The sequence below is a fragment of the Cydia amplana genome, chromosome 9 (assembly GCF_948474715.1).
Source record: "Cydia amplana chromosome 9, ilCydAmpl1.1, whole genome shotgun sequence".
NCBI lineage: Eukaryota > Metazoa > Arthropoda > Insecta > Lepidoptera > Tortricidae > Cydia > Cydia amplana.
Window position 1 is genome coordinate 9917892 of NC_086077.1, and position 27795 is coordinate 9945686.

The 27795-nt window shown below is 37.9% G+C and overlaps 1 protein-coding gene across 1 annotated transcript in view; it reads right to left on the minus strand.

Annotated features, from left to right (window-relative positions):
- Positions 1 to 504: 504 nt before the first annotated feature.
- Positions 505 to 27795, minus strand: part of LOC134651139 (meteorin-like protein) — a 41641-nt gene continuing 14350 nt past the window's right edge. The window contains exons 2-5 of the mRNA XM_063506165.1: positions 4578 to 4789; positions 3926 to 4213; positions 1328 to 1475; positions 505 to 764 (exon numbers count right to left, since the gene is read on the minus strand). Of these exons, the coding sequence (XP_063362235.1) occupies positions 515 to 764; positions 1328 to 1475; positions 3926 to 4213; positions 4578 to 4789 (898 nt within the window). The 3' untranslated portion in view covers positions 505 to 514. The remainder of the gene's footprint in view (positions 765 to 1327; positions 1476 to 3925; positions 4214 to 4577; positions 4790 to 27795) is intronic.

Genomic DNA, 27795 nt, shown 5'->3' on the forward strand with positions numbered 1-27795 from the left:
TTAGGGTTCCGTACCCAAAGGGTAAAAACGGGACCCTATTGCTAAGACTCCGCTGTCCGTCCGTCCGTCCGTCCGTCTGTCACCAGGCTGTATCTCACGAACGGTAATAGCTAGACAGTTGAAATTTTCACAGATGATGTATTTTTGTTGCCGCTATAACAACAAATACTAAAAATAGAATAAAATAAAGATTTAAGTGGGGCTCCCATACAACAAACGTGATTTTTGACCGAAGTTAAGCAACGTCGGGCGGGGTCAGTACTTGGATGGGTGACCGTTTTTTTGCTTGTTTTTTTCGCTTGTTTTGCTCTATTTTTTGTTGATGGTGCGTGGTGCGGAACCCTCCGTGCGCGAGTCCGACTCGCACTTGGCCGGTTTTTATTATGTACCTATCTTGACATCCGCATCCGCGGATGTGAGCCTTTAAAAATCGGTATCCGCGGATGTCAAAAAATCGGCATCCGCAACATCCCTGCTCTCGATACTTCGTGTATTCCTACATTCGCAGAGCTATCTAATGTTGCAGCGAGCAATGCGCATTGCCATCTCGATTCCGCCTCTGCACGAGCTCCTGCCAGTCCTCTATCCTCGGCGCGCACACCAGCGAGTACCGGCCGAGCCTCCTCCGCGCCATGACGAGGAACTCGCCGCCGCCCGCCTCGGCGCCGCACGAGGACGACACGTGCACGTGCGCGTGCAGGCTCCGCGTCCGCCGCCGGTGGTTGCGGTGGGTGGTGCGCTCGACCGCGTTGTCTACGTCGTACCTGGGGAGACATTTAGAGTGTTAAGTCGGTTGGTGTAAAGAGCGCTTGGAAAAAATTGGGAGGCGGCGATACTGGCGGCCTAGCCAAGGTGACAATCGCTATCGAATCACTTTGTGTCTCTCTATCACTCTTCCATATTAGTGCGACAAGGACAGTTGCGTTTCGATCGCTACGGAGCGTTAGCGATTGGTACTTTGGCTACGCGGCCTGGACTGTTAGACAATGTTAAAATAGTATTGTTAGCAAGTTTATGTTGTTTTTCCTCGCACCTATTGCTTCAATTGGCTGATAAATGATTATCGGACCAGATGCAGTCGATTAAATTGAAATGAACAGCTTGAAATGGTTTGTTTATGATTCCGCGTTCAAAAAGTTAAGTAGTGCAAATAGGTAGGCTGAAAACAATACTATATTGTTCTTTTTTTTTTTCAACAACATTCGACTTCAATAAACATGCAATATACTTATTACGCGGTTGGTGAATTTGAAGTTACACAGGTTTTGGTACTAATTACGAGTGAGTTCATCACACATAAACTGAAAGGCAAGTGGTTCGATCTTACCTATAGTAATGATCGTCCGCCGCGTCGTCCGCGCGGGGATCGGGCCCGGCGCTGCCGGTGGCGCGGATGAGCTTGCTCAGCCGCAGCGTCAACTGCGTGCTGTCCAGGTCCGAGCGCTGCTCGGCGCCCACGAATGTTCCGCGAGACACTGTAAACAAAACAAGAGTTTAGTTTCTGTATAGTCTGTAGTACTCTTCATTCGATCATTAATTACGTCACACCATGTAGTTTTTAGTAACCACATGTAGTTAAGTAATAACAACATTGTCAGGTCTATTAGGTACCTAGGTATATTTAACGGAAGCGGCTCAAGACTCTCAAGAAGCATGATGTAGCGCAATTCATTATTTACCTCCTATTATGAGGCTTATGATGAGGCTAGAATGTAACCGTGCAAGCCTTCAGGCGGGATACTCGTAAAAGGCGGGTATCTATGCCTACTATAACGACATAATTTAACTAGACATGATTTATAGTTTTTAAGTACCGAGAATGAGCAACAAGTGCTCCAGATTGCCCAAACGCTGAATCATGCGTAAATTAAACGCAAACGGCGGTTGACGTCACCCCACTCTAGTCCCACGAAATCTTAACAGCATCATATTAGATATTTATCACTGTCGCTATTATTCTATGCCCGAGGCTAGGTATATTGGACTCATTGGCTGTCAAAAAGTTGCTATTGTCTGTGTCGTTTTTTGCGACGTGAGTAAGCGCAAATGTAAGTTTGAAACCGAACCTTTGTTTGAGAAAGATAAGTGAATAGTGGAAGAGCGGTCATCCACCCCGCCCAGACGATAATTACGAAGGCTTAACTAACAAGCTATCACGTTCTTATATTCTCCCAAGGGTAATAATGTTACTTTTTGTAAAGCTTCTAATTAATAGTTCGGTACGTCACAATTTGAATGTTGTAGATTCCCCATACCTACCTATATTTTGATGAACTGATTTTTATACAATAGTTTTGTTTTTTGCTAAACAATCTACGAAGTACCTACTTTCTGAATATCATGTTAAGTATATTTTTGAACGTACTTACTAATTAATTAATTATTACTTTACGCAAATTGTTAGGCCATAAAGCCCATAAATCAATTACATATAGGTAAGTATGTATAACGATTTAACTTGGTTACCTATAAATACGACAGAATGTTCATGGCATTCAGATCCATTTGTATTGTAAAAAAATAACAGTTTCTATTTTGAATTGTCGTGCTTAGAGATAATCTTTAAAAATGAGGTTTAATGAGTATTAATGTCGTCTGAGTAAAAAATAACAATAATTATGTAGCATGACAAACAGAAATTGGGATGGTGCGTGAGACGTGGTCTGAGATGGCTAATAACGCGCCCGCCGCGGGACGCGCCATCATTAAAAAAACCTCATGACATAACTCTTGTCTATTATTATTAAACAAGATTTAAAAAAATATTCGAACTCCCCGTGGCGTCGCGTGCCCGCGGTTGATCGCATCTATATCCTATATTAATTTATGGTAAACGCAAATTGAATTTAAAAAGTCTATCAAAGAATTCCATCCATCGCTACTGTACGATCCGCTCCGCATATCAGATTTTTAAAAAAAGTTGTAAGATTTGCAAGAAACTTTGTATAGCTGGTCAACCAAATCTTGTCAGTAAAAAAAGGCGCGAAATTCAAATTTTATATGGGGCGATATCCCTTCGCGCTTACATTTTTCAAATTTGCCGCCTTTTTCTACTGTCAAGATCTGGTTGACCAAGTATGTATAGCAATTGTAAGTTTTTTTTTTCTATTCCGGTAAATGCCATATTAACGAGTCAAAATACCTACCTAGTAAAGTTAACGTTTCCAAAAAGTTTGGGTACCTACTGCATTTAACGTTACCGTTTATTTTAAGAGTGTCGCATTATTTACCTGCCTACTTACTTAATTGAGGTGACATACCCTGGGTAAACGAATGTAAAGTAAAAGCCGCAGAATTCTTTTTTTTTTCTACATACCTACATGTCTCCCTCAAATGCTACATTTTAAATTTCACCAAATAACATGTATGATAAACTGTTGCAGGCAAATATTCCGCGGTCGTTAGGTTGGAAAAATTATATTCTCGTATACCGTTTAATTTAATTTGAAGCGAGAGGAATCTCGATTATGGCGACAAATTACCGTGCGGGCGGCGTTTATTAGCGTCAGGCTACTGTTTCTGCTTAACCATTATGGCGGCAGAGGCGGAGGTTTTACATTATTTTCTTTATTAGCTAAACCCACGACTTCGTTTTGCGTTTGGCAATTTGGTCACCAATTATGTTCAAATTATTCCGTGATTAAATTTATGATTATCTCAATGAAATAAATAAAAACTGCGGTTTATAGCATCAAACGATCGACCATCTAAATCTTAATGAGACACTTAAAGGCCGCTTCCAATCAAACTTAAAATAACTCCAAACCTTTTTCAAAAAATGAAAAATTTGAGGCGGACGTAACGTACGCGTCATCAGTGTCACTTGTATTTAATCGAAATATCAACTACAAGAACTGTGTTAAATTAGGGATTTGTTATTCATTTGTCAATAAACAAAAGCATTTTCAACGTTGATTGGACATACCTAAATCACTAGTGCAAAATGCGAGTTCCAGTTCCTCCTCAGTGCACGGCCTGCAATCCGCCGTGGCAGGATCATAGTGCCGCCTGTTCAGCGGCCTGGCCTCGTATCTCAGCGTGGCCTCGCGGCGCTTGGTGCCTTCCTCAGGCTCGGCCTCCACGTAGAGCGCGGCACGGCCTCGGCGGCTGCGGAAGCAGCGGAGCTCGCGCGGGTCCCCGTCGTCCGGCGCGTACAGGGGCACCAGCTTGTGGGCGCCCTCGACGAACAACCGAGCGGGGAAGCGTTCGGCCTCTGGAAATGATGAATCGGTATTAAATTTGTTTTCTGTTGGTGAATGAAGACGTCAGGTCTACATGCTTTCATTAAATGCTTTGTCTATGATGCATCTAATGGAAATATTAGATGCTTTATAGAATCTGGAGAAGCACTCTAGACACTACCAACAATCAATGGTTCTATTAGGAGGTAGGTAATTTATGAAATAGTGTATAGCCTGTCCGATTTCTAAGATCAAGTTCGCCATAGATTTACTATGGCGCACTGGGCCTTAGAAAAACGGACAAACTATAATGCGAGTGCGCCATAGAAAATCTATGGCGAACTTGATCTTTGAAATCGGACAGGCTATAATGTGCAAAGATCTCGGAATTCTTACTTGTATCGTTAAGCCGGTCATCGTGGAACAAGTCAGGCGGATCTGGTCGTCGTACAACTCGCACACACACATGGAAGTCCCGCTCGTCAGCAGGCATGGGCGGCTTGAAGAGCAATCTCAGCGCGCCCCGAGGATACACCCAGGACACTATCCCTTCCCGACATCGCAGGTAGACCGGTGTCACGCCCCGCTCCGCGTTGCTGGTCAGGCCACTGTAACAGAAATACCATGTTCAGTATTTGCTAGCATAAAGCGATTAGGATGCCAGCCTGTACATAGGATTTTTCGTCCGGTAGGAGCTTAAGTAAAAATTGCGGATGTTCTGCGAAATATTACCAGTATGTATGTGCTTACAAGTACAAAGTTACAAACGCTACGCTGTAGAGCTATTTATAACCATAAAATTATCTTAACAATAAGGGAAATGTCATGGAAGTCTTGCTTCTATATAGAGTAAATTAGGTACCTACAGTAAATACCTATAATGGTAATAATTAATAAGTCAAGCTAGCGCATTATAAATACCTAAATGAACTTTGTGACACCAAAAAAGGTATAATAATTACAAAGGCAACGACTACAGCGGCAACCAAAAACAGCAGTGTCCAGTTTCAACATTTATACATCCGTTGAAATAAGATATGTAAAAAGCTATATCAACTATCGTAAAAACTGTCAATTCTTGAAACGTAATCAATAAAATTGCGATCTCATTAAAGGTTTTGGTGCGGGCTCATTTATTTAGCTGGATTTGTAGGTACGTAACAAGAAAGGTGCCCTAGTCGTATTTGGACAATTTGATTGGAATTATTGTGGCTTCTGGGAGTTTAAAAGAAAGCTAATTACGTATTCTGACCGCGGCGCGACACGACGTGCCACGGTCATCTCTCTCCATACAAAATATTAAAAGATTAAAACCTTTTCGAATTGCCTCTGGGCTTTCGTACGCTTCACCGAAGAGCGCTTCACGCCCTGTATTGGGAGAAAAAAGGTTATAAATTCTCATTCGCGTTACAAAATACATAATATTAATATTCTTGACATGAACACATGAAAATGGTAAATTAATCTTTAGTCTGACGGAAAGGATTTTTGACAAGCATCCTGTAGACAAATCCATTACTCTTTCCCCGATATAATTTTTTATCGAGCTTTCCAAGAACATTAGGTAAATTTGACGTTTTGTCGTAACGTGTTTAATCGGGTATGTTTTTGAAGTGTATACTTAGACACTACCTTTTTATTACATTAAGTACATCATTCTAGGTTACTACAGAGCACTTGCCCTGTAGCACCCTGTAATAACCTAGAATGATGTACTTAATGCAATAAAAAGTAGATCGAAAGTCCGAGCAAGGCAAGGAGTGGTGAAGATTACGGCACGCGATCGAGGTGTCATTTCTCCCCCGTATCTCGAGCTGCTGCCATAAACAAGCCCGGAGCGGACAATTGTATCTGTAATCTCCAGGCACGTGGGCTTCGTAGTATTGCCGGCGCAAGGAATAAGGCACTAACATTAAACGAGCCTCGTACGTTGCCTGCGTTTCTCCTCCGGCGAGTAGCGCCCACGCCAGCCCACAACCGGCCAGCCATAAAACACAGATATACGACCAAACTCATATAAAAGATGCGAGTCAAGATTTTACATGTCTTGATGCGACAATAAAAGCTTTTGTGTAAGTATGTACTGTATTCTCCGTGGGTTTACGACAACGCATTGTGGTCGGACCAATTTAAAAATTATAAGAATGTCTCAGAATTTATGGCCATTACCGCTGATTGATTTCATAAATCTCGCGTCTGTCGAAGTCCTTCGAATAAAATGGTGGTTATAAAGTTTCGTGCAGTACAACATCAATCAGCTAAAACAAGTTTGATTAACATGGCCTGTTAGCTTATTGTCGTTGACATTTACGATGTTGGGTGTATAAATATTTATTGCTACATTCTAATTTCTCGTTTCTGAGTGGTTTACCGCTTCTTTACCAAAAAGGGAATAGTTTTACGTCATCGGGGACTTCCTTAATCCTGGCTAATGGGCGCGCGATGAGTTATACGTTTGTAGTAAATTATGGGGTAGCCTAATGGTAACAAGTGTGCGTCGCAGGGTGCATGTGGCCTGGAATGCCGGCGACGCGACACACACGTGGATATTAGTGAACGCTACCCTTGTAATGCAGGGGTGCATAACCTATGGTTACACGATACAGAACGAGTTTTACCGACAGATATTTCTTTACTTACGAAAAATTGAAAGTACGAGGGGTATTCAAAATATCCTCGGTATGAGAATGAAAACAAACAAGTACGAAAAGTTTGATATTTTTATTTTTCAATATACTCCCCCCCTATGTTCATACACTTAAAAGATCGATCAATTATTTTTTTTAATCCCTCGTAAAAATATTTTTTATCTTTCGTGTAAAAATGCTCCTCCACTGCCGCCTTCAATGCTTCATCGTCAGAAAATTTATTTCCACGCAGATCCTTTTTAAGATTGGGGAGCAAAAAGAAGTCGCTGGGGGCTAAGTCCGGACTATACGGTGGGTGAGTAACAGTTTTAAACCCACATTCAACAATAGCTGCCTTGGCAATATGAGCAGTATGGACGGGGGCGTTGTCATGCAGAAGCAGAATACCTTTGGTTAACTTTCCTCGCCTCTTTTCTTTAATTACATCCTTTAATTGACGTAGAATGTTAGCGTAGTACTGTCCTGTGATATTTACACCTTTTTCTTTATAATCGATTAGTAATACTCCTTCACAATCCCAAAATATCGTGGCCATGACCTTGCCAGCTGAAGGGATGACCTTGAACTTCTTGGGATGAGCTGAACCCTTAATGTGCCACTGCATGGACTCTTGTTTACTCTCTGGGTCATAATGATGAACCGAGGTTTCATCTCCAGTAACTATTCTTTGCAGCACCTCATCAGGATTTTCACCGCACAGGTCAATAAAATCGGAACAACAAGCTACACGCATGTCTTTTTGAAGCCGAGTCAGCATTCGCGGAACCCATCTTGCACTTACTTTTGACATATTAAGATGGTCATGTATAATATCATGTACGGTACCAATAGAGAGATTGGTTACTTGTGCTATAGATTTTACCTTCACTCGACCATCTTCCAATATAAGTTTTTCCACTTTATCAATATTTTCTTGTGAAGTAGCTACTACAGGCCGGCCAGGTCTAGGGTCATCTTCAATACTCTCCCTTCCGCGTTTAAACTCGCTTGACCACTTTTGAATGGTAGATAAAAAAGGAGCAGACTCACGGTAAACACAATCCATTTCCTCTTTTATGGTTTTTTGATTTTTACCCTGTTTTGTCAAGAATTTTATCACGCATCGATGTTCTAATTTAGTTAACATTGTCAATTCGCACAGGATGTTCATGTTTGTTCAGCAATTGCAGAAAAACAAAAGACTATCTCGGTTCGAATTATACTTTTTTTTAATGTCAATGAATAAACCTTAGCGGCCAGTAACGAAAGAAATTTTAGAAGAGGTCGTAAGATATCAATACCGAGAATATTTTGAACGCCCCTCGTACCTAAGTAGATTCTTTAATTATCAGTATCATATCATATTTATATATTTTCCTAAATCAATTTGAACAACAATGTAAGCTACGTTGAAACTACATTTTTTCTTGTGCGTAGCTTAGTAGTAGATGACTTAATTAGAAACCACGTTTTTAAATGGCATATCGCACCACCATATTTGATCCGGATCTGCATATGTATATTAGTACGTATTAGTTGAATTTATGGCTTTAACCCTGCTACCACCGTCTCGACCCCTGACTGCGTTATCGGCGCGCGCTAAAACAAATACACAAAAACGACACATAAAAACGGCACGTTTTTGTTTCCAAAACATTAGGAGTGTTAACTATTTCAAGTTGTTCCGCGTTTAGCTTCATTTCACGGAGTTACCTATTTGTTCATGAGGTATTTTATTGGTTTCTTTACCTATTTAAAAAATATACCTACCTAAAGGTTATCAATTCGGTACGTACCTAATGGTTATCATAAAATTACTACAGAATAACGTAATTAACGAATATTCCGGTAACGGTCCAACGATAAGCATCGTTTTCGATAATGACATAAAAACAAGACGCGATGTAACCGTGCGCCATTAAGATACAAAACGAAGATCACCGGCAGATTCAAATTGAAGCAATCTGGCCCATTACCACGCAAATGACGCAGTCGAAGCCCTAAAAGCCGCTAATGCATTAAGGCAAAGCATATAGTCACCCAAATATTATATTTTATGTAAGTAGGTACCTATATACCTACTTTTTTTATTAATATAATTAAGAAAATGCCAAAATATATTTAAGATTTTTTGTACGGTAAATTAAATACTTAAGGTGGGTAAGGATTCCAATTATATTTTCCGTTGAAATATAAAAGTATAGGTCAAATATAAAGATGACCCTAAAAACTTTTTAGAAGCCAAGTTTTTAAACAAATTTAAATAGGTTTTTTTCAATAGGAGACTATGCCTTAATATACCATCGAATGTGTCGTATGTCTCAGTTCCACTCGCCTTAAGGTGGCTATCGTCATCTCATTCACAGTAAGAGGACCGATAAGATGAAATGAAGTCACGCGCGCACAAATTAGTACTTAATTTATTTCGTGGCTGCATGGACATGGGTATTCAAATTGCTTTTGCTACTTTTGTGGGATTCTAAATTAGTGTTTTATATAATAAGACCCTGCTTACATCACTATCACTACGTTAAGTATAAAACAAAGTCGCTTCCCCCTATCTGTCTGTATGAATTCTTAGATCTTTAAAACTACGCAACGGATTTTGATGCGGTTTATTTTAATAGATAGAGTGATTTAAGAGGAAGGTTTATGTATAATTTCTAACCCGTGCGAAGCCGGGACGGGTCGCTAGTTATTTTAATAAAGTACTATTAAAAAGACGAGACTTGCCCAGGAACCCAGGAAGCGCATTCTGATAGGTAACGTAGAGAAAGACCAAACAGTCATGTTCCAAAATGTTACCGATGGTTTTACTATAAAGTATTAACACTACTTAGGCCCACTTGCACCATTCTACTAACCCGGGATTAAGCGGTTAAACCGTTAACCTAGCGTCAAATTGTACTGGTAACCATGGTACCGCCAGGTTTAACCGGTTAACCCCGGGTTACTGGAATGGTGCAAGTGGGCCTTAGAGGATTAAATCGTGTTCACTAGCTAATTAAAGGTTAAGTAGTATTTATATGTTAAGCAGGGTACACATGCTCCGTCAGGTAGAAGACGTATGGCGTATTAAGTTACCCGAAAACATGACAATGCATTACCATGATGAATTCAAAAGAAAGAACAAAAGGGGTGTGCTGTGTCAGAAAGCGTCAGGCCGTACGGTCGAGATTTGTTCCTATCAATAAGATGCCTCTAAATAGTCTAAATGCGCGAGTTTTAGTTTTAAAATAGGTAGGTAGTAGGTACACATATTAAACATCCACCAAAGTCATATGTCACATATGTCAATTATTATTCCTAGTAAATATATAATGATTTGTTAAATGACAGACTTTTATAGATACCTATATTACTAAGTTGTATAATTATGGTTCCCTACAAAAAAACGGATCTCTATCTATCCGATATAGATAGAGTTGTAAACGCGTCAATAAAATAACTTTTAACACATTCGTGTTAATATGCCAACTCAACCGCTTTTAATAATTTCCAATACTTACCTTTTAAATCTCTTACAAAAAATATAATAAAACAATTTTCGACGAGTTATGTTAATCCGACGTACAACGTTTCCAGATTTATAAAAACCGTTTGGTCGAAGGCAAAGGTCAGAAAATAATTTATCAATTTTATAATAGAAGTTGCGAATTCCACATGTAATGGCGTCACTATCTTTTAGTTTTACGAGTTAGGCATCTTATTTAAGGGTTTTACTTACAGCCTAAAGTACGGCAAGTTAATGTGGAAAGTTAATCATTGCGATAACAGATCCCATAAAGCCTTATCTTGGCTTCCAAGCCGCTAGAATAATAAAATAAATGTGTATCTCTTCTACGAAGAGTTTTATTTATTCTCGCCCAAAGCTGGCCCGAGATAACAATGACGAGTACGTTCAACCTCTATTCTAACATTTCTAACGATAGGGCTGAGCCTCATAGCTCTACTTACGCTTACGAGTACCTATACCTAAAGTGTCATTCAATAGAACTTGCTAACTGTGTAAACAAACCGCCATACTAAAATTGACACTAAATGTCAAATTACTAGTAACTTTTGTTTACATAGTTAGCAAGTTCTATTGAATGACACTTTAATATATAATTGAAGTTTTAATGAACACTAGGTAGATATTTGAATAAGTTAAATCAAATAGTAGGTATACGATGTTAAGATTTACATAAATGAAACTTCGTTAGACACAAAGCGTAGGCGCATGTTTTAGTTTACTATTGTCCTCTCACAATAGCGAATAGTAACATCAAGGTTGGTTTATGTATTTCTCTTGACAATACAATTTCTAATAAGATGCTAAGCAATAAGAAAAACAAAGCAGCCCTGGCAGCGACAAGCTGCGCCCGCGGCCTGCCCACGCGCTTATGTCCTATTTCACTTTCTAAAACGACGTATGTCTTCTGAAAATTACCATGTATACAACCTTTTTTTTCATAAAGGCAGCATTGTGTCGCCTGTACACGCACACGGACAAGCCTTTCACTACCACGGACATTAATAAGCTTTTAAGCTCACTCGCACACTTACAAAAACATTACAATCTTTACTGCACACTACGGCGCCTTCGTGATACGTTTTTTCGTTTCTGGGTCAAAGCCTAGAGACATTGTCGGAGATTGCTAACAACTAAAGTTCCGTGTTCTTTGTTAAAATATGGTTTAGCGATAGAGAAACTGTAGCGCGGAAAACGGTTATAAAATTATGGGTTGGTTGGTTGCGATTTTGTCTCTACAAATCGAGCTATTATAAATACAACTAAAATCATTATAAGTACCTACACTAACAAGTTCCCGTACAAGTTGAAGTCGGGTTGCAGTCTGTCTGTACAGGCCCTAAGAAAGGATAGGTTGGGTTTTTTTAGGTACCTACAGACTGAATTACGCTATAAGACTTTCGAATTTGCCCATTATAATGCTTCGGAATTTTAAATTTAGGAATGACAACTAACTAGCCACAACCACCATTAATCCAATCAGGAAAAAACTGCTACCAATCCGAAAATAATTAAACACACTTAACAATAATTCCAAATTGATAAACAGAAACGTACTTATTTGAAAAATTCCGTAAATTTCTCATGGAATGAAATTTTAGGTTTGACAAAAATAGAGAGAATGTATATATTGTACATATAAGGGCTTATCCTTTCTCATACAAAAAAAGAAATCAGTTCATTCTTATATGGCAGAAATCTAAGGCATTATATTGTTATTGTCTGCATTCAAATTGAGAACCTTGCCCCATTTTGGGAGTCGGTAAAAAAGGTAATGGTGAAGAAAGCGAATTTTTAAATCGATATCTAAAAGGCTTATATCTAAAAGAGCAGTATCAAGCCGAAGCATTCAGGTGTGTTGTCAAAGCATGCATGGAGAATGACCGTGAAACAATGGGCTATCGGACAATGGGAGAGGCGGGCGCCGCGGGCGACGTCGCCGCACGTGGCTATTGTATTCATATGTCCATTTATATCCATCTACACCAATAAAGTAAAAAACCTACGTCTCTGGATACCTTTAACCTTTTTTGTGTTCCGGGCCATCATTAAATTTCGAGGTTTATATTTGGAATTGGGATAAACTTTACTTTCTTTCAAATTGTGTAAGCATCTTGCTTGTTTTTTTTTTAATCGTAGTTATTTTAAAGATAAACTTTCTAGTAGAAGTAACAGAAACACTGTTAGTTATAGGTGAACCAGGATCTATTGAGGGTGCGCCATGTTACGGAAATTTGTTGGTACTAATTTCTAGCAATGGCAACAATTTTAATAATAGACAACATCTACCCTCTATGATAGTTGTCAATATTGACAATGTAAACATTGCTTTGTCTAGTTTCGTGTGAATTATTATTAGACTGCAATAATCATGCCGAAAGTTTTAGATTTTACAGAGAAAAAAGTTGTAAATAGTGTATATAGTTATTTATTGGAAAAAAAACGTGCGGGAGAGAAATTTCTTCCATTAGAAAACATAACGAAATTAGCATCTGAATTGACGGGTAAGTTTCAAACTTATGGACAAATGTCACTATAGTCAGGTCGTCACGATTTGGTTGATGTCTTGTAATCATTTGATTTGTGTATTAGGTGTATCGCATGCATCGGTATCACGGTTTGCTAGCGAAGGGCGTAAGGGCGGAATTAAACGACCAAACCTAAAAAAAAGAAAATTGACTTTACGCTATTCATTTTATTTAAATCGAGTCAGCCATTTAAGCGTAAAAACCGAAGAAATATCCAAACATCAAACTTCGGACTTATTAAAGTGGTCGGAATAAAACAAAAATCATCTGCCAATTTCCATTGTCCCCACTATACAAATTGTTGCTATATAAAATTCAAAACGAGCGCCCTCTAGACAATACTCCCAAAGTTCTGGTTTACCTATAGTATCAATCTTTTTGCAGATATACTCGTAATCCACAAATCCGTCCTCGCCAATAGGTACTTTACAATTCTAAACTGCAGCGTTTACATCGTCGGTTGCATTACTGGGAGTGGACCGGTTTATGAAGCAGAGCTGTATTTTTCACATTTGATCTGTGTCGATTGCGGGGTAATGGTATCGTGTGCTGATTGGTCCTGATTGTATAATGGTTGAACTCGTGCGCGAGCGCGTGGGCGACCCTCTGTCGTCGCCTCGGAGGTAATTGCACTTCTGCACCTCATATCTTGGATTAATCGAATAGAAAAGTAGCCGGGCTAGGATGGGTGACGCGAAACGTTTCAACTGCTTCAAACAATGTTTAAGAAAACCTGCAAATGTATGTGCCCCACTTCTCATGCACACGGATCTTGGACACCGGCACCGCTCTTCTCATAAATCTATTGTATTTCAGTATTTAGGTATGGAAAACAATAGTGGTCAGGTCGCAAATCCTTATCAGTGTTTTTATTGTCACTATGCGTCGGCATCACATCAGAGGTGTTAATTTCACAGTATTTTTAAGATAAGAAAAAATAACAATGCTTGCAGCTGCATCTTTGTAAATTATTACATTTACCACCGCAAGCTAATCATTTAAATAAAACAATATAATAAATAACCACGTTTCATGTTTAACACCACACTAAGTATCAAAATAATATGAGTGCCGTATCGCTTCGGGGCGGTCTATCGTCCTACACTACCAAAACGTAATATCTAGAATATCAGTGACATTAAATTTGAACCTTAATACTATGACGATACCGGTTGTTTTTCAAAATGAATGTTGTACTGGCACGTGCAAAGTCTGGAGCTAGCGGTTTTGCGATAATAGAGACAATGGCCTTTGTTTGAAAGATTAAGGTTTGAAGCGAAAAGTTCACCTCAGAAGGGCCGTACTATATCTAAATGAAGACACAATAAAAACATTATTAAAGTTAGTTGCTGTCTCAGAGATCACAATTGGTGGCGAGTTTGCAAATATATCTGTAGGCACTGGTTTGCTAATTTGGTTTGCCATTTGTATTTGTTGTTGTCATGTATCGACGAATAATTATACTTGCGCAGCAAACTTATCCAAATAAATCATAGTGATAAGGATTACCGTAAGTATAACTATAAATCCCGTCATCTAACTCATTCGTCCTCGCACGCAAGGACCATTAAACGGATCGAACCTAATCGATTTAGCCAGTTTTATGCGCCATGACTCCATATGATCCACGTTCGTTACGCCATTTGCGGTTCCGCAAATATTTTGCGTTTGTTTATGAAGCTGACAATAACAATTGAAAGTCTAATGTGGCGGAACAAAACGGATTAGATATGCCTATGCATATGCACTATACGTAAACTACAAATTTGATGCTGCTTCGCATTATTTACCCAACTGAAGATTTTTTAACTGAAGACGTGTGCAAAATATTAATACTTGTGGTCGTCGTTGTGTATCTACTCGCCGTAGTAACTTATATTTTTTAATCACAGGCACAAATTGGACGAACCTACCGAAAAATAATGATTAGTGATTACTTTATCTCTAGACGACACGACGTAACCATCATCGGCAACGCCGTTAATGTCAATGCTTAAGTAACCAGTTTTTTCTCCAAGTTAACTGACTTTGCAAACACGTACGTCATGATCGTACTTACATCAGTGACTAAACTACCACTACTTATGCCGCGTGCCTGTACATATGTATCAGTTCCTGTACCAATATGGACATTGAGTAATTGTAGAAGATAAGTACATAGGTACCTATTATAGTTTATGAAAAAATGAATGCCTACTTTATCTCACGTGTTATGGAACTGGAGTATAAAGCATTTCCATATGTTATACTATTTATATATTATGTATTGTGCCAAACAAATTACACAATTCTTTTATTTTCACATGTTAATGTCACAGTATATTAAGAAGTTGCTAATAAATCATGGAAACGAAATATAAATAAAACATTTTTAATTGATCGTGTTGAATTCGGGCCGCATGTGCGGTTGTGCGGGCGACTCGGGCGCCGAACGACGTCACCTCGGCGCCGACACCACATGGGTTTAGTTTTTACGCTGACTAGCTGACAGATATTATAAACATGTTTCGAAAACACCGCTGACCTTTGCATTGTAAACGTAAACAAGCGCCGATTAACGCTAAGCTGCAGTAAAACTCGATAATACTTAATGCTAATTTGTCTTAGGTTACTTCAATGATTTTATGAAATGATTGTGCTTTATAGAGACGAGATAATCGCTCTTGTAATAGCGTCGCGTCGACGCTGTAAAAATGTGATAAACGGTGGAATTTTCGTTTGCGCTTTCCATCTTGTTTTGCTTCGCTCTAGTACAGTTTAAATTAAACGTTAAAAATTCTTCTTTTTGCATAAGTAAAACGACATTTTGTTGTGAATGTTGATAAACGAAGTAGTGGCATAATAGCCGCATGTGTACGAGAGCAGGCGACGGCGCAAGAGCCGCCCCAATTACCTCTCATTTTGAAGGCATGTCAGTAATTATGAGGACACTGCCGTCCTTTACTGCATGCCTTGTGCATAGACAAGGAGTTATCTGAGCCCGACCTTTGTTACTGGAAACAAAAACATGCTCAAAGCAACAGCAAAACAATTCAGCCAAATATAATGCCTTTACAAAGTTATTACCTTTACAAATAATTCAGTTTGAAAGTAAAATAAATTATTACCTTAGTGTAATCATTTATACATTTACGATGTTTCATGTATACAACGTAGGTACTAGGTATGTAACTAAGTAGTACATTTCAATGCGAGCTCGATCCAGCTCCTTCAAGTATGGGGTGAGAGGAAAGTGCAGTTATGCATTTAAATGCAACGCTGGACCGCACTCCCTTTATTCCGTTACATTTCCTTAGTTCGTTGTAGCAAGAAGTACAAGTTCGATTATCGCTTATTGCCAATAATATCTACTGAATATTCATTACATATTTACTAAATTCAGACACAATAATGAAAGACTCTATGTACAGAAACCGATAGGATGAAGACAAGTTTCACTACAAACACCAAATAGAGATATCCAAAATGACTACAATTCTCTTTTGTTTTCAGCTAACTCTGGAAATAACTAGGAAATTTTCGGCAATACCGAAATAAGAAATGTGCGAATTAAAAAATTGTCCTACTAAGTACCCAGTTTTTAGGAATAATTTGGTAAATATTGTATTTTAACGTGCCTATAACCTACGTCCTTTACCATACCTGCAGCTTCAATCGGGGAAAAAATTTAAGCCTTTTGCGTAATCAATTGATTGCGCAACCACAAGACAGGCATGAGAAAATTGTGAAGAGTTGTGGGAAATGTGTCGATAACCAGATAGGAGCATTTCGTCATGCGATCACATACTTTCACGTACGCGTGGGAATCCTGGATCATCCATATACTAATTCGCGGCTTCCACGCCCACTATAAATGATAAGGGTTGGACGCCTTGAATATTTAATCATTAAACACAAAGTGGATTAGATATATTCGTATTCGAATTTGATGGGAATTTTATCAGATTACATGCAATATGCAAACATTACTATACTTACCTTTTAGGCTTATTTAATGTTCCATGTTTATTTGTGTGTCTTAAATAAATGACCTTGTATTATTTCAATCGCAATAATATGTTATTTTATTAATTTATGTTATACACTAAATAGAGACGAGTGGAGGAAGAGGGGGGAGGCCTTTGCCCAGCAGTGGGACACAGTGGCCTTTGAATAATAATAATTATGTTATGACTATATAATATGGAACTTATTTTTTTAAGAAAAGGTCACTTAAAAGTAAACACTAGAATTCGATAAAAAAACATTGTAGTGCACCTAAGTAAAAAAAACATCCATCGTTTACTGAATAATCATGCTCGAAGCCAAATAATAATATAATAAGTAATACCTACACATATGTGTACTTACCTACGCACATTTTTATAAACTACATAAAAGCATAAATATTTAAATAATATATAGATATAAAACTAAAAGCTGTTAGTTACATCTCAGTATATTGATCTCTATTCTGGTCTTATCTCAATCGATAGTCATAAAACACAAATCGATTCCTAATCTCGATGCGCAAACACAACCTTTTCCCATACAAATTGGGTCGTTCCCCCAAAATCCGTGCGGCCGCGCCGATAAGCCACTTCACACGGTGACTATCCACTATCGAGCACTTGTCGGACGGACGGACAACACAGATTGTGTTATTTACATCGTATAGATGAAAGTGATAAAATGATATATGTATGAGAGATCACTCGAGACGTGATCTGATCTGATATACGTTTATATCAATTTTTGCTGTCAAAAATGTAGCTCAAACTATATCTGATTTTATATTAGCCACTCCTAATGTACAAACAGCAACACTCTTACCTGTACATCGGTGGGCTTTCTTACGAAAGGCATAAGGTCCACCGATATACAGATAACAGTGTGGGCGATGGTACCTACAAGCATGTCAACTGTCAAGCATCTTGCATTTAACTGTTTGAATAAACTCGCGTTTATCGATAAACGTTACCATTATTTGAAACAGTAAGTAGGTACCTAAACAAATTCACCAACTGGTGTTCTGTATTAACGGAGTGACAATATGTACTGTACCCTCCGTCAGGACAGCACCGCTTAATTAAAGCTGCTATTAGACGCAAATGGAGTTGCGTAAAACTGTACCACAAGCTCGGATAAGCTCCGCTTTTGTAACGCTTACGCTTGCTTATCCAATTCGTTAGGTTTCACCACCCAAGTCTACACTTTACCATTTTCAAGCTATATTGTTTTGTAAAATATTGCAAATGAGAGCGCCCAGGTGGCATCTAAATTACGAGCAGTAATAACTATGTAACGTAGAAGCGACAGTCTCAAGAGTATGGTTTTAACTAGATCTTCACTCTCACATTACTTTTACTTTAACTTACATTTTATCTGATTGTGAGTTTTTGTTTTCATTTTTCAGTAGTTTAAATGCCTAATATATCAAATATATAACACTATTTTATACAATAATAATGCTGTCATGAATTTGAATGGAATAATATCATCTTTGTCTTTAGTTAGACTGTTTTTCCTTTTCTTTTATTTATTTATCAGATTTCACCGTCAAACAGTCCTTTCTTATTATTGGCAGTGAAATGTCCCAACCCGCATGGCATGAGTCCCACAATCCCACGCACGTACAGTCGCCTATGTTTATTTACTAACACTGATTGTTACATGCAAACAAGTTATTGTAAAAAATTATTACACACACTCTTATTGCTGACTGTACTTCTTCTAATTTACATGTATATACTCGTAGAGCTTATGAAATTGTGTTATGGACATGAAAGTAAGTTACGATAAACTATTAATATTCTAGTACATGTATCTACAATCTCACGCTCTCTAGCTACTATCACTAATCAGGGGATTTCTACACTGGACGTATTTGGTTTACGATTTTGGCCAAATCAATTATAGTGGTATGTGCGTGCGTAAGAAACTGCGATCTTGTCGGGCTGTTTACAAAATTGGATAGGATAGTTAGAGGACTAACTGAAAGATTTTTTTTCTCTGTAGTTACTACAAGGTTTGGTCAAAATTGTGGCGTAGTGTACGGGGAGCCCCACGGAGCGCCCGTGAGAAGCGTACGTGCGGTTGCGCCCTGAATACGAATGTGCACTTACAATTTCATTGCTCTATATATTTCGTGACTGCCATCATTACGTTTGGTTCCCAGGGAAAGTGAGATCATAGTTGTTACATCATATGACATTAACTGGAACGATTCTTTTGCGGTGAAACGTAGCTGTCTTTGAACACAAATGCTCGCTTTTAAATTCACTGCCCCATATATGTCGTGAATGTGGTTAGTAGTTCCCATGGAATGTGTTATTTTTTAAATTGTTATGCTTAACGTTTTGTTAGTTACACTAAATGATGAAACAATAGCGCTTCTATTAACATGCCTTACAAACAATTATTATTACAATACGATTTTTGGCATTTACCAATTAGGGTACCTAGTTAGAATATACCTAATATCAAGATGTTGTAATTAAAATTGTGCGTATAAAGAAAAATATAATTATATTTAGCCATAATTATTAAAATTAAGTAAAATACAAGTGCCGTCATATAAAAGACTTCAACGACCCTTCAAGTTTGTAATGAAACGAGACGGCCTTGCGGAACTTTCATTTTTTACTTACATTTTTATGCAAATCTAGTGCACTAGGTTCGTACGCATTTAAAATAGCCTAGTAGCTACTTGATTTACGGTAAGTTAGTTTAAGTATGAAAGGTATTTAGACTTTTTAGCTTGGTAACCGATTTTAAAGCATGTAGAATCTGATATAAATTCAATTAATCTAATTAGAATTAGAACCGAATATTTATTAATCATTTTCATCATCGTTATTATCTTATATTTTTTACTAGCTTTGGCATGCGCTTCATACGCTTTATAAGGTACCCAACGATCTAACCAGCCCCGTAGTTACCAATTATTTAATAATATTTTTATATCTGTAACTTTACTATGGTAAAAATACGCAGCTACATAAAAGCAATGAAAATGTATAAGTACCTACACCTTATTTTATTTATACTATACGTACCTCAACCCAGTTTTTTGCTCTTGAACCTATGTAATTCGTAAACTCAGATTTATCGAAACGAAAGTTAAATTAACTATTATTTTCCTTAATTCGTGAAATCATTCCAACAGCATTCCAATAAGAAAGCGCTTACACCCCATAAAGCACGGGCCAAAAACGCCATGACCAATGCATTAGTGGTTCAATACAGCCACAAGCGGCGCGTGACACGGCGACCGCGGAATGTGGTGGACGAGAAAAACGACCGCCTGCCTGACCGCCAATAAAAAAGTGGAAAAGTTTATTACCCTTATGAAAATATCGGGGTCCCTCTGTATCCCATAAAGTTTTAAGTCATAATGTATTGTTTGTCATATTATCATTAGTCATAAAACTGAAACCGTTAACTTTTCAGGATTTTCGTCAGGTTATCCTATACTTAGATCGGTTAGGTTAGGTTAGGTTTGTTTTATGGCAATCCTGAAAAATGACGCGTTTCTGAATCAAATGAATTATGCATGACTAACGAAAATGCGGGCAAACAATACATTATGATTTAAATTTATTTGGGAAACAATAGAGACCCGAAAATATCCTACGGTAAGTTTATTAACCTTAAGAGGAAAGTGGTCGATTTTTTAATCAATAAAAGAGTTAACGAGCTTCCAAAATTATGATCGCATGTTTTTTGCTCTTAACTCTTAACTTATAATAATTATTAAATCGAAAAAAGTCAAATGAAGGGCCATAGTTATAGAAAGTAAAATACATCAAATTTATTTTTCGGTGACAACATCCAGAGAGGAGAATGGGGATTACGTTTGTATGGAAAAGCGGTCGTTGACTTTCCTCTTAAGTCACTTCCTTGAGTGGACGACTTGAAAATAATAATAAACATTTTCGCGTCCCCGTTCATAGGTACATTGTAGTTAAGTACCAATACAATAACGACCTCTACTCATTCCTAGAATAGTTATAAACAAGTGCATTTACAAAGGCTGGTCTGACTGTGGACGTTAGCCAGGTTGGCCTAGCAACACCAACAATAGTCCCTGTACTGCCGGCGGGCGGCTGGGCAGAGTCGGATATAATTCACAAGCGAAAGCGGAACTGGCCACTAAGAATTAGGTTTCGCAGTTATATATACTTATTTGATTGAAATCACGCCTGCAATAAGGCGTAGGTGTAGAAAGATGTCGAAAAGGCTCCGCAACCGCACCCCTTTATTTTTACTATATGCTGCACCAAAATTGCTGAAAAATTAACGATCACTGATAATATCTATATCATCGTATTCACGTGCGCAATGGAACTGTTCGTCGCGAGATGACTGCTGATGGTAATAAATAATAATGTAAATTTTGATGTGTCTGGTCCAGTAAACGTTTGTTTTTATCTGATGCTATTCTTACTACCCGCTCGCATTTCGTTTCGTCCCAATAATACAGGTCGCCATACTTGGCTTGGCCATAAAACTTTCCGTTCTTAACGAGGATGTGTTTTTCGAATGATTGCGAAAACATATCAAATAAAGAAATGGGAGCATTTATTATCTCTTGTGCTTATCCCGCGCTCGCTCGTCGCGGCCGTCGCCTCCAGCCCAGCTATACCCGGCTCTGCCATAAAATTTTCCGCATTGAGATTGCGTGCGCGCGCCCCCGGCGTTGCACTGTAGATTTATACTTACACGCCGTCTCTTGTTATTATTAAGGGACCAAGTTCCAGCTCGACTCGAGCAGCCAGGTCGACGTATGTCTGAGGATGTAGTGTTGTCATTGGTCTAGATTGTTATTTGAATAAGATGAGGTTGTAAATAAAAGTGACTGCAGTGTATTTTTCTTGCAAACGTACCTATATTTATCACCAATAATAAAAATTAGTTGTTTAACTGACTAGGGCGTGCATAATTACGAACCGCAACTATAAATCATACGTGTTTAATCAGAATAAAACGATATACCTATGTATATAGGTTGTGGAAACTTTACACCGAAAATTAATTTGATGAAACCGCGAGTGTATTCCACACACAGTACCTAAGTATTTGTTAGGTTAAAACTTTCTAACAGGCACAATCGATATACAAATTCGTCTTAAATTTGCGGTTAATTGCGTAGTATTGTAGCATTATGTTTATGAGTCCTCTTAACTCAAAGTCCGACTCGGCCCCCGGCGATGCATGTATTGCTTTATGGCACCAATACTGATTACTGACTTTGACCAACGTCGGCCTTTGTTGATTAAATTGCATCGCTGAAAACAGGCCTGTAGTAGTGCAGTTCGTATAATATGTGGGCAGGAAGTTAATTTTTACTTACAACATACATTTTTAAATTATCTTTTTATAATTGAATCGTATGAATTGAAATTGAACAAATTAAAACTAGCGCTGTGTTACATCTGTGAAATCGATCTCGGTCGCATTGTCTGATCTTAGTACTTAATGATATACCATTCATAGAATTGTTCTAAATTCTAATAAACTATAATGGTGTGCTTAAGTTAGATAGATATAATTATAAAACCTAAGTCATTGGATAAGAGACTAGCTCCATTCTCGTTTAAGAACTTTCCTACAAACTCCTAAACATATAACTGTTTACAAGATTACTTGTAATTCCATGCAAACATTCAGGATAGGCAATGTTTAATTTGTTTCCCTTTTATGGAACGGAAAATAAATGTCTTTGGCTGACATGTAAATTTATTTCAGGAAATAAGTCTTCTGCTCCAGTAAAATGTTATGAATCATAAAACGTTCTCAGATGGAACATAAATTGGTAATTTTGTTTGAAAATATAAAAGCAACATGCCAATTACATAAATGAATAGGTGGACGAGCGTCAATAAAGACGAAGAATAAAATATTGTACACTCGCAAGTTTTCCTTTTGACAACATAGTATTTTATTTTAGCCGTATATTCTGAAACATATATATATATACAGCTCTCATTAGTTTTACGCAACTGACGAAGAAAAGTAATATTTTTCGTAATTGTATTCTACAAATATGCCTTTTTTGATCTTTGGATAGAATCTATAACCCGTTGAACTGAACATTGTAGAGCAAAATGATCTACTTACCTAAGGTATGATTGTCATCATTACACTATTATTAAAGAGTTGACATGACTTTATACACAAGTACATATGTATAAGTTGTACATAAGTGTCTAGACCATGATATTGCACACACACACATACATAGGAAATTCTTGTTTGTACGAGTATCTTATCTGTATACACGCACGTGCACTGATCTAGACCGGGAATGAATAACGAGTGCATGCAAGTCAAATGATATAGAGGCGACGTCTTACAATTTACAATTAGTCAACTCGGACTCGATTTGCTTCCATGGCGTAATCTTATATGTACTTATATCATCTACGTATATGCATTTTCTTTACAAAATACCTGGGTGCTACACATATTATATTATTATTTAGGTATACATGGTAGTTAATATTAATTAATTAAATATGGTAGTATCTTTCAAATAATTCAACCTATTCGTTAGTTTTTCTGTAAAATATTAAAATATATAAGTAAGTAGAGACGAGATAAAACGACTCCGTAATACGTATTGTCTCCAGCCTTTAAAATACCAAACAACTTGCAAAATTATTGTCAAGGAAGTATCATGGCAAAAACTTAAGATTGTCAAACCATTTACGTCTTTACAGTGGTGGCCCTAGTCGCCCCATTAGGGCATAATACCCGACACTCCATATAGGTAGCGCGAGCGTGCTCGAGAGACGGTGTTCAACTGCCTAATTCACTAAACAATATCTGTCTGTAGACTGTGAGTTTGTACCTAGTATATCTTGACCTCAACTGTTGTAACACACCGGAGGACTGACTTATGCTGGTTGGTCTGAGGCTGCGTTCGGTAAGCGTTCTGAACGACAGCCCAGGATATCTGACTCCTTCGCTCGGCCTTGTGGCACGCGCCGCCGCACGATGATTTACCGACCTCATTAAAAACAATTGAACATTTGAAATCTAGAAACATTTCGCAATCTACCCGTAATACCTTTAGTCCTAATTAGTAGTAGGTATGTACTTTTTGCTATCCACTTCGTTTTCCCATATCACCAATTCAGTTTGATCCTTTAGGTAAAAGTACATACTTTTTACGTGATACGAATACTTGGCAATCTACGTGATTAGGACAATAGATGAAATGAGAAACGGGAATAAACTGATAGTTTAGAGAAAATAATTTAAGTATGCTGGTAGAGTTTGTCTAAGCTAACTTTGCACCGACTTGAACAGAACAAACGACATATTTTCATAGAAATTTGGCATATGATGTCACACTTTGCTATTGTAAATGCCATGCACAGTTAATTTGGTCCGACTCTGCCTATATACCCATACCCACTGTAAAAGATACAAAAAACTTGTATAAATTGCCATGAGGTGTACCTAATAATAAATAATAATTTCAAGACTATGCTATGCTAAGTGGGTAACTAAAAAAACGTCGGTGGTAGACCTTCAATACGACATTTACATTTGCCGTGTTAGACAGTGGCCATTACGCCGTTAATGACTCAGACTGACCTACTTTATCTCAGAATTAATTGACAGTCGTAAATAATGTCCATTATAAATAATTCTATTGCATTGTCACTTTTTAACATTCTATTTTTGTTTTTAAATGCAATAATGATAACGTGTAAAGTGTCCCAGCACATATCAGTTGACTTAATTTCCCATTAACGAAAGATTTAGACTCTACTTTACATGTAGACTTGTAGAGTAGGCACGAGATCAGTTTTAACTTAGATTATGAGTCGTGTAGCACTAATACGACTAATATATAGATATTTACTTATAGATTTTGTATAGAAAGGTCCTTATCTCAGCTAGCTATGCCGATAGCCCCTGGCTATATTGCATTCGCGTCCTAGATTGCTATCGGATCAGATACAAATAAGCAGTTGCATTGTGATTGGCCGAACCGTTACCCCGAGTGGGCAACTCTCCGTCAATAAAACTTTACAACGGCAGAACATTCTGCAGCACAATAAGAAACAATCGCATAAATATATTCAACAAAGAAGCGCGTGGGCGTACAATATATTCGTATGAAACGTTTATTTATCAAGCGAGTTTGCCTAAGAAGTGTGGGCTCGAGCACGCGCCCGCGTGTTACACAACGACCGGTCGGTCCCGGCTAGACCAGCGACTGGTCTAGTCTGGATGTGTCCACTACTACATTTAACTAAACAACTTACTCGTGCATATATGTATAGAAGCTGAGTACTCGGAACGGCGGACCTGATTTGCGCTCGATACTTATACGTACATACAGTTACTGCGTACGATGACTCGATATGTACCTGCAAAAAACAAATCGGTATTAAATGCGGAACATAATTGTTAATCTAGATACAACGAGTTATATTTATTGAGGTCCTAAAAACAGCGCAGGTAACATAGCATAACTCCCGTATGAATATTAAACAAAGATAACGACGGGCTCCAACGATGCCCCGAGGACTCGATCGGCGAACGCTCAATAACACTCGCAGCCGAATGCTAATAACCATTCCTCACATTTGCAAGGCTTTTTGAGACGAGCGAGTCCGCACGAGACCCAATTATGGCTGTTCCAAAACTTCGTAAATTAGACGAGATGACAGCGCGGAACCAACTGACCGCGACATTCCGAGTCCTGCAACCTCGAAGAATGCCTCATTAAGATGTGCTGCGGCCGCGTTGTCAACGTAATGGGTCACCAAGAGATTTATTCCGTATTTTGAACGAGGCAGATACCGGACAATAAATTCGTTTGAAACGCCTACACACGAATTATCATTTTACATTTAAAAATATATGTATCTATATATTCAAGTTACCTAGCTAAATGTAAATATACATCAAATTATGTAAGTACGTATTGAAATGAATTAAAATGCGTTTGAATACTTTAAATATAAATGTTATGTTTATTATTTATTGGACTCCGTTAGGCCGCATAATCCGATCGGGAGCAATCACGACGGGTTTAAAATTTAAATGCCGATGGCGGCGACTGCGCGGACTCGAGTGTTCTGCAAACAATATCTTATTTCAAGTTGTATAGGCGCCTGAGCTCAGTTCATAATTTTGCTCATACCAAGCCATTTAAATACACGTTCTTAATTTGTTCTAGATGATAGATAAAATTAAAAAAGCAACCTTGGTCACATTTTTAAACGGTATTATAAAACAAGCCTGTCATATCTGGTTTCGAATCGAAATCAATTAAAAGCAGTAAAATTATAGGCATACATATGTCTCTCACAAATCATTTCTAATCTATCTTTATTATAGTAGTTTATGCAACAGTGATATAATAAGGGTTCTTAAAATTCAAGGGTCGAAGTTACAAAACGAGACGTAGTCGAGTTTTGTAAAAAAAGACCCGAGAATTTTAAGAACCAATTATGAGCTGTTGCATACATTACTTTTTCTATGACAGCTGCAGCAAAAAAAAGAGTTATTATTGAAAAAAAAAGAGTTATTATTTAAAAAAAATTGAGTTATTATTTAAAAAAAAAAAGAGTTATTATTGTAAATGAAAACATACCTCTTTCAATCAAGATGATCGGAACTTGTATCTTTAAAAAAAATAAAGCAGTTGTATTATACTCATAAGATGACTGCTAGCAGTCATCTTATGAGCCTATAGACAAATCATTCAAATGACATTGCTTTAGATATCACTGTCAGTCATTTAATTGACACATTTAAGTGCTGGAGTAGAAAAAAACATTTTAATGACATTTAATTGGCTATTATTTTTAATATACTTATTGTTGGCTAATGGGATACCTACTCTTATTGAGTTAGTTTTTTGTGGTATTGTTTAGAAATCGGCAAACTCCGACACAATGGCGAGCAGAACGAGCTTTTGTCCGTCAACGCGGGCAAATAAAATATTTGGACTCGCGCCCTCATGTCCTATACAAACAGCCAATGCCTTAGACGTGTCCGAACTTTGTAGATTCGATGGTGTCAAGATACACAGAAAGTTTTACGTAACGTTGTTTAATCAGGTGAAGTAAGGTGTTTCTGTCAATGCGTTCGTGTTGGGCCAATAAAGAGTTGATAACTATGACCCGCAGTGGTTGTAGCATCGAAACTAGTTAAATTATTATTAGACAGAACGCGCCGCGTTAGCATCTGATGTACGGTATTTAGTTACACTAAACAGCCCAGGTTTTCAAAGCGAAGACATGACACCTAACCCATGTTCAGTGTACTTTTCTGGCTACTTGGAATGTGTATATGGTTGTCATGCATATATAGGAACTGGCCGGTGGCCATGTTTACATAACAAGTTAGACGCCGCCCGCCGCCTACGCTTCTCCTCTCCATTGGACACGTCTGGCTAAATATTAACAGTAAACATTCGATAATGTTCCATTGTACCGTCACGCAGGTGCCAACAATCAAGAATTATAATAACACAGGAGTGTTTTATTTTGTCCCGGAGTTACAAATCATCGCGATACCTGTCGACGCGACGTGATATGTAGTTTTGAGGGTGTTTGTTATGACAAGAGAAATGATAGCATTAAACCAACGATCCTATGTGATCATGATGTGTCATCTTCGTATTGTAGATTAAAAAATAAACCAGTAATAAGTTACAGGCTATATTTCACTGAAAGGACTTCAATATTTTTATGGGTAATTTATCGTAAAAAAAAAACAATCACTTAAATTAACTCAGAGGGGCTACCGCGAAAACCGTTTTTCGCAAATTGCGGGGATCTTTCTCTTTTACTCTAATGAAGGCGTAATTAGAGTGACAGAGAAAAATGCCCGCAATTTGCGAACGATTTTCGCGGTTATAGCCCTGATATCCGTCATCACCACTTCCATCCATCCTTAATGCCGTTAATATGATTTCACTCCTGTCGTCAAAA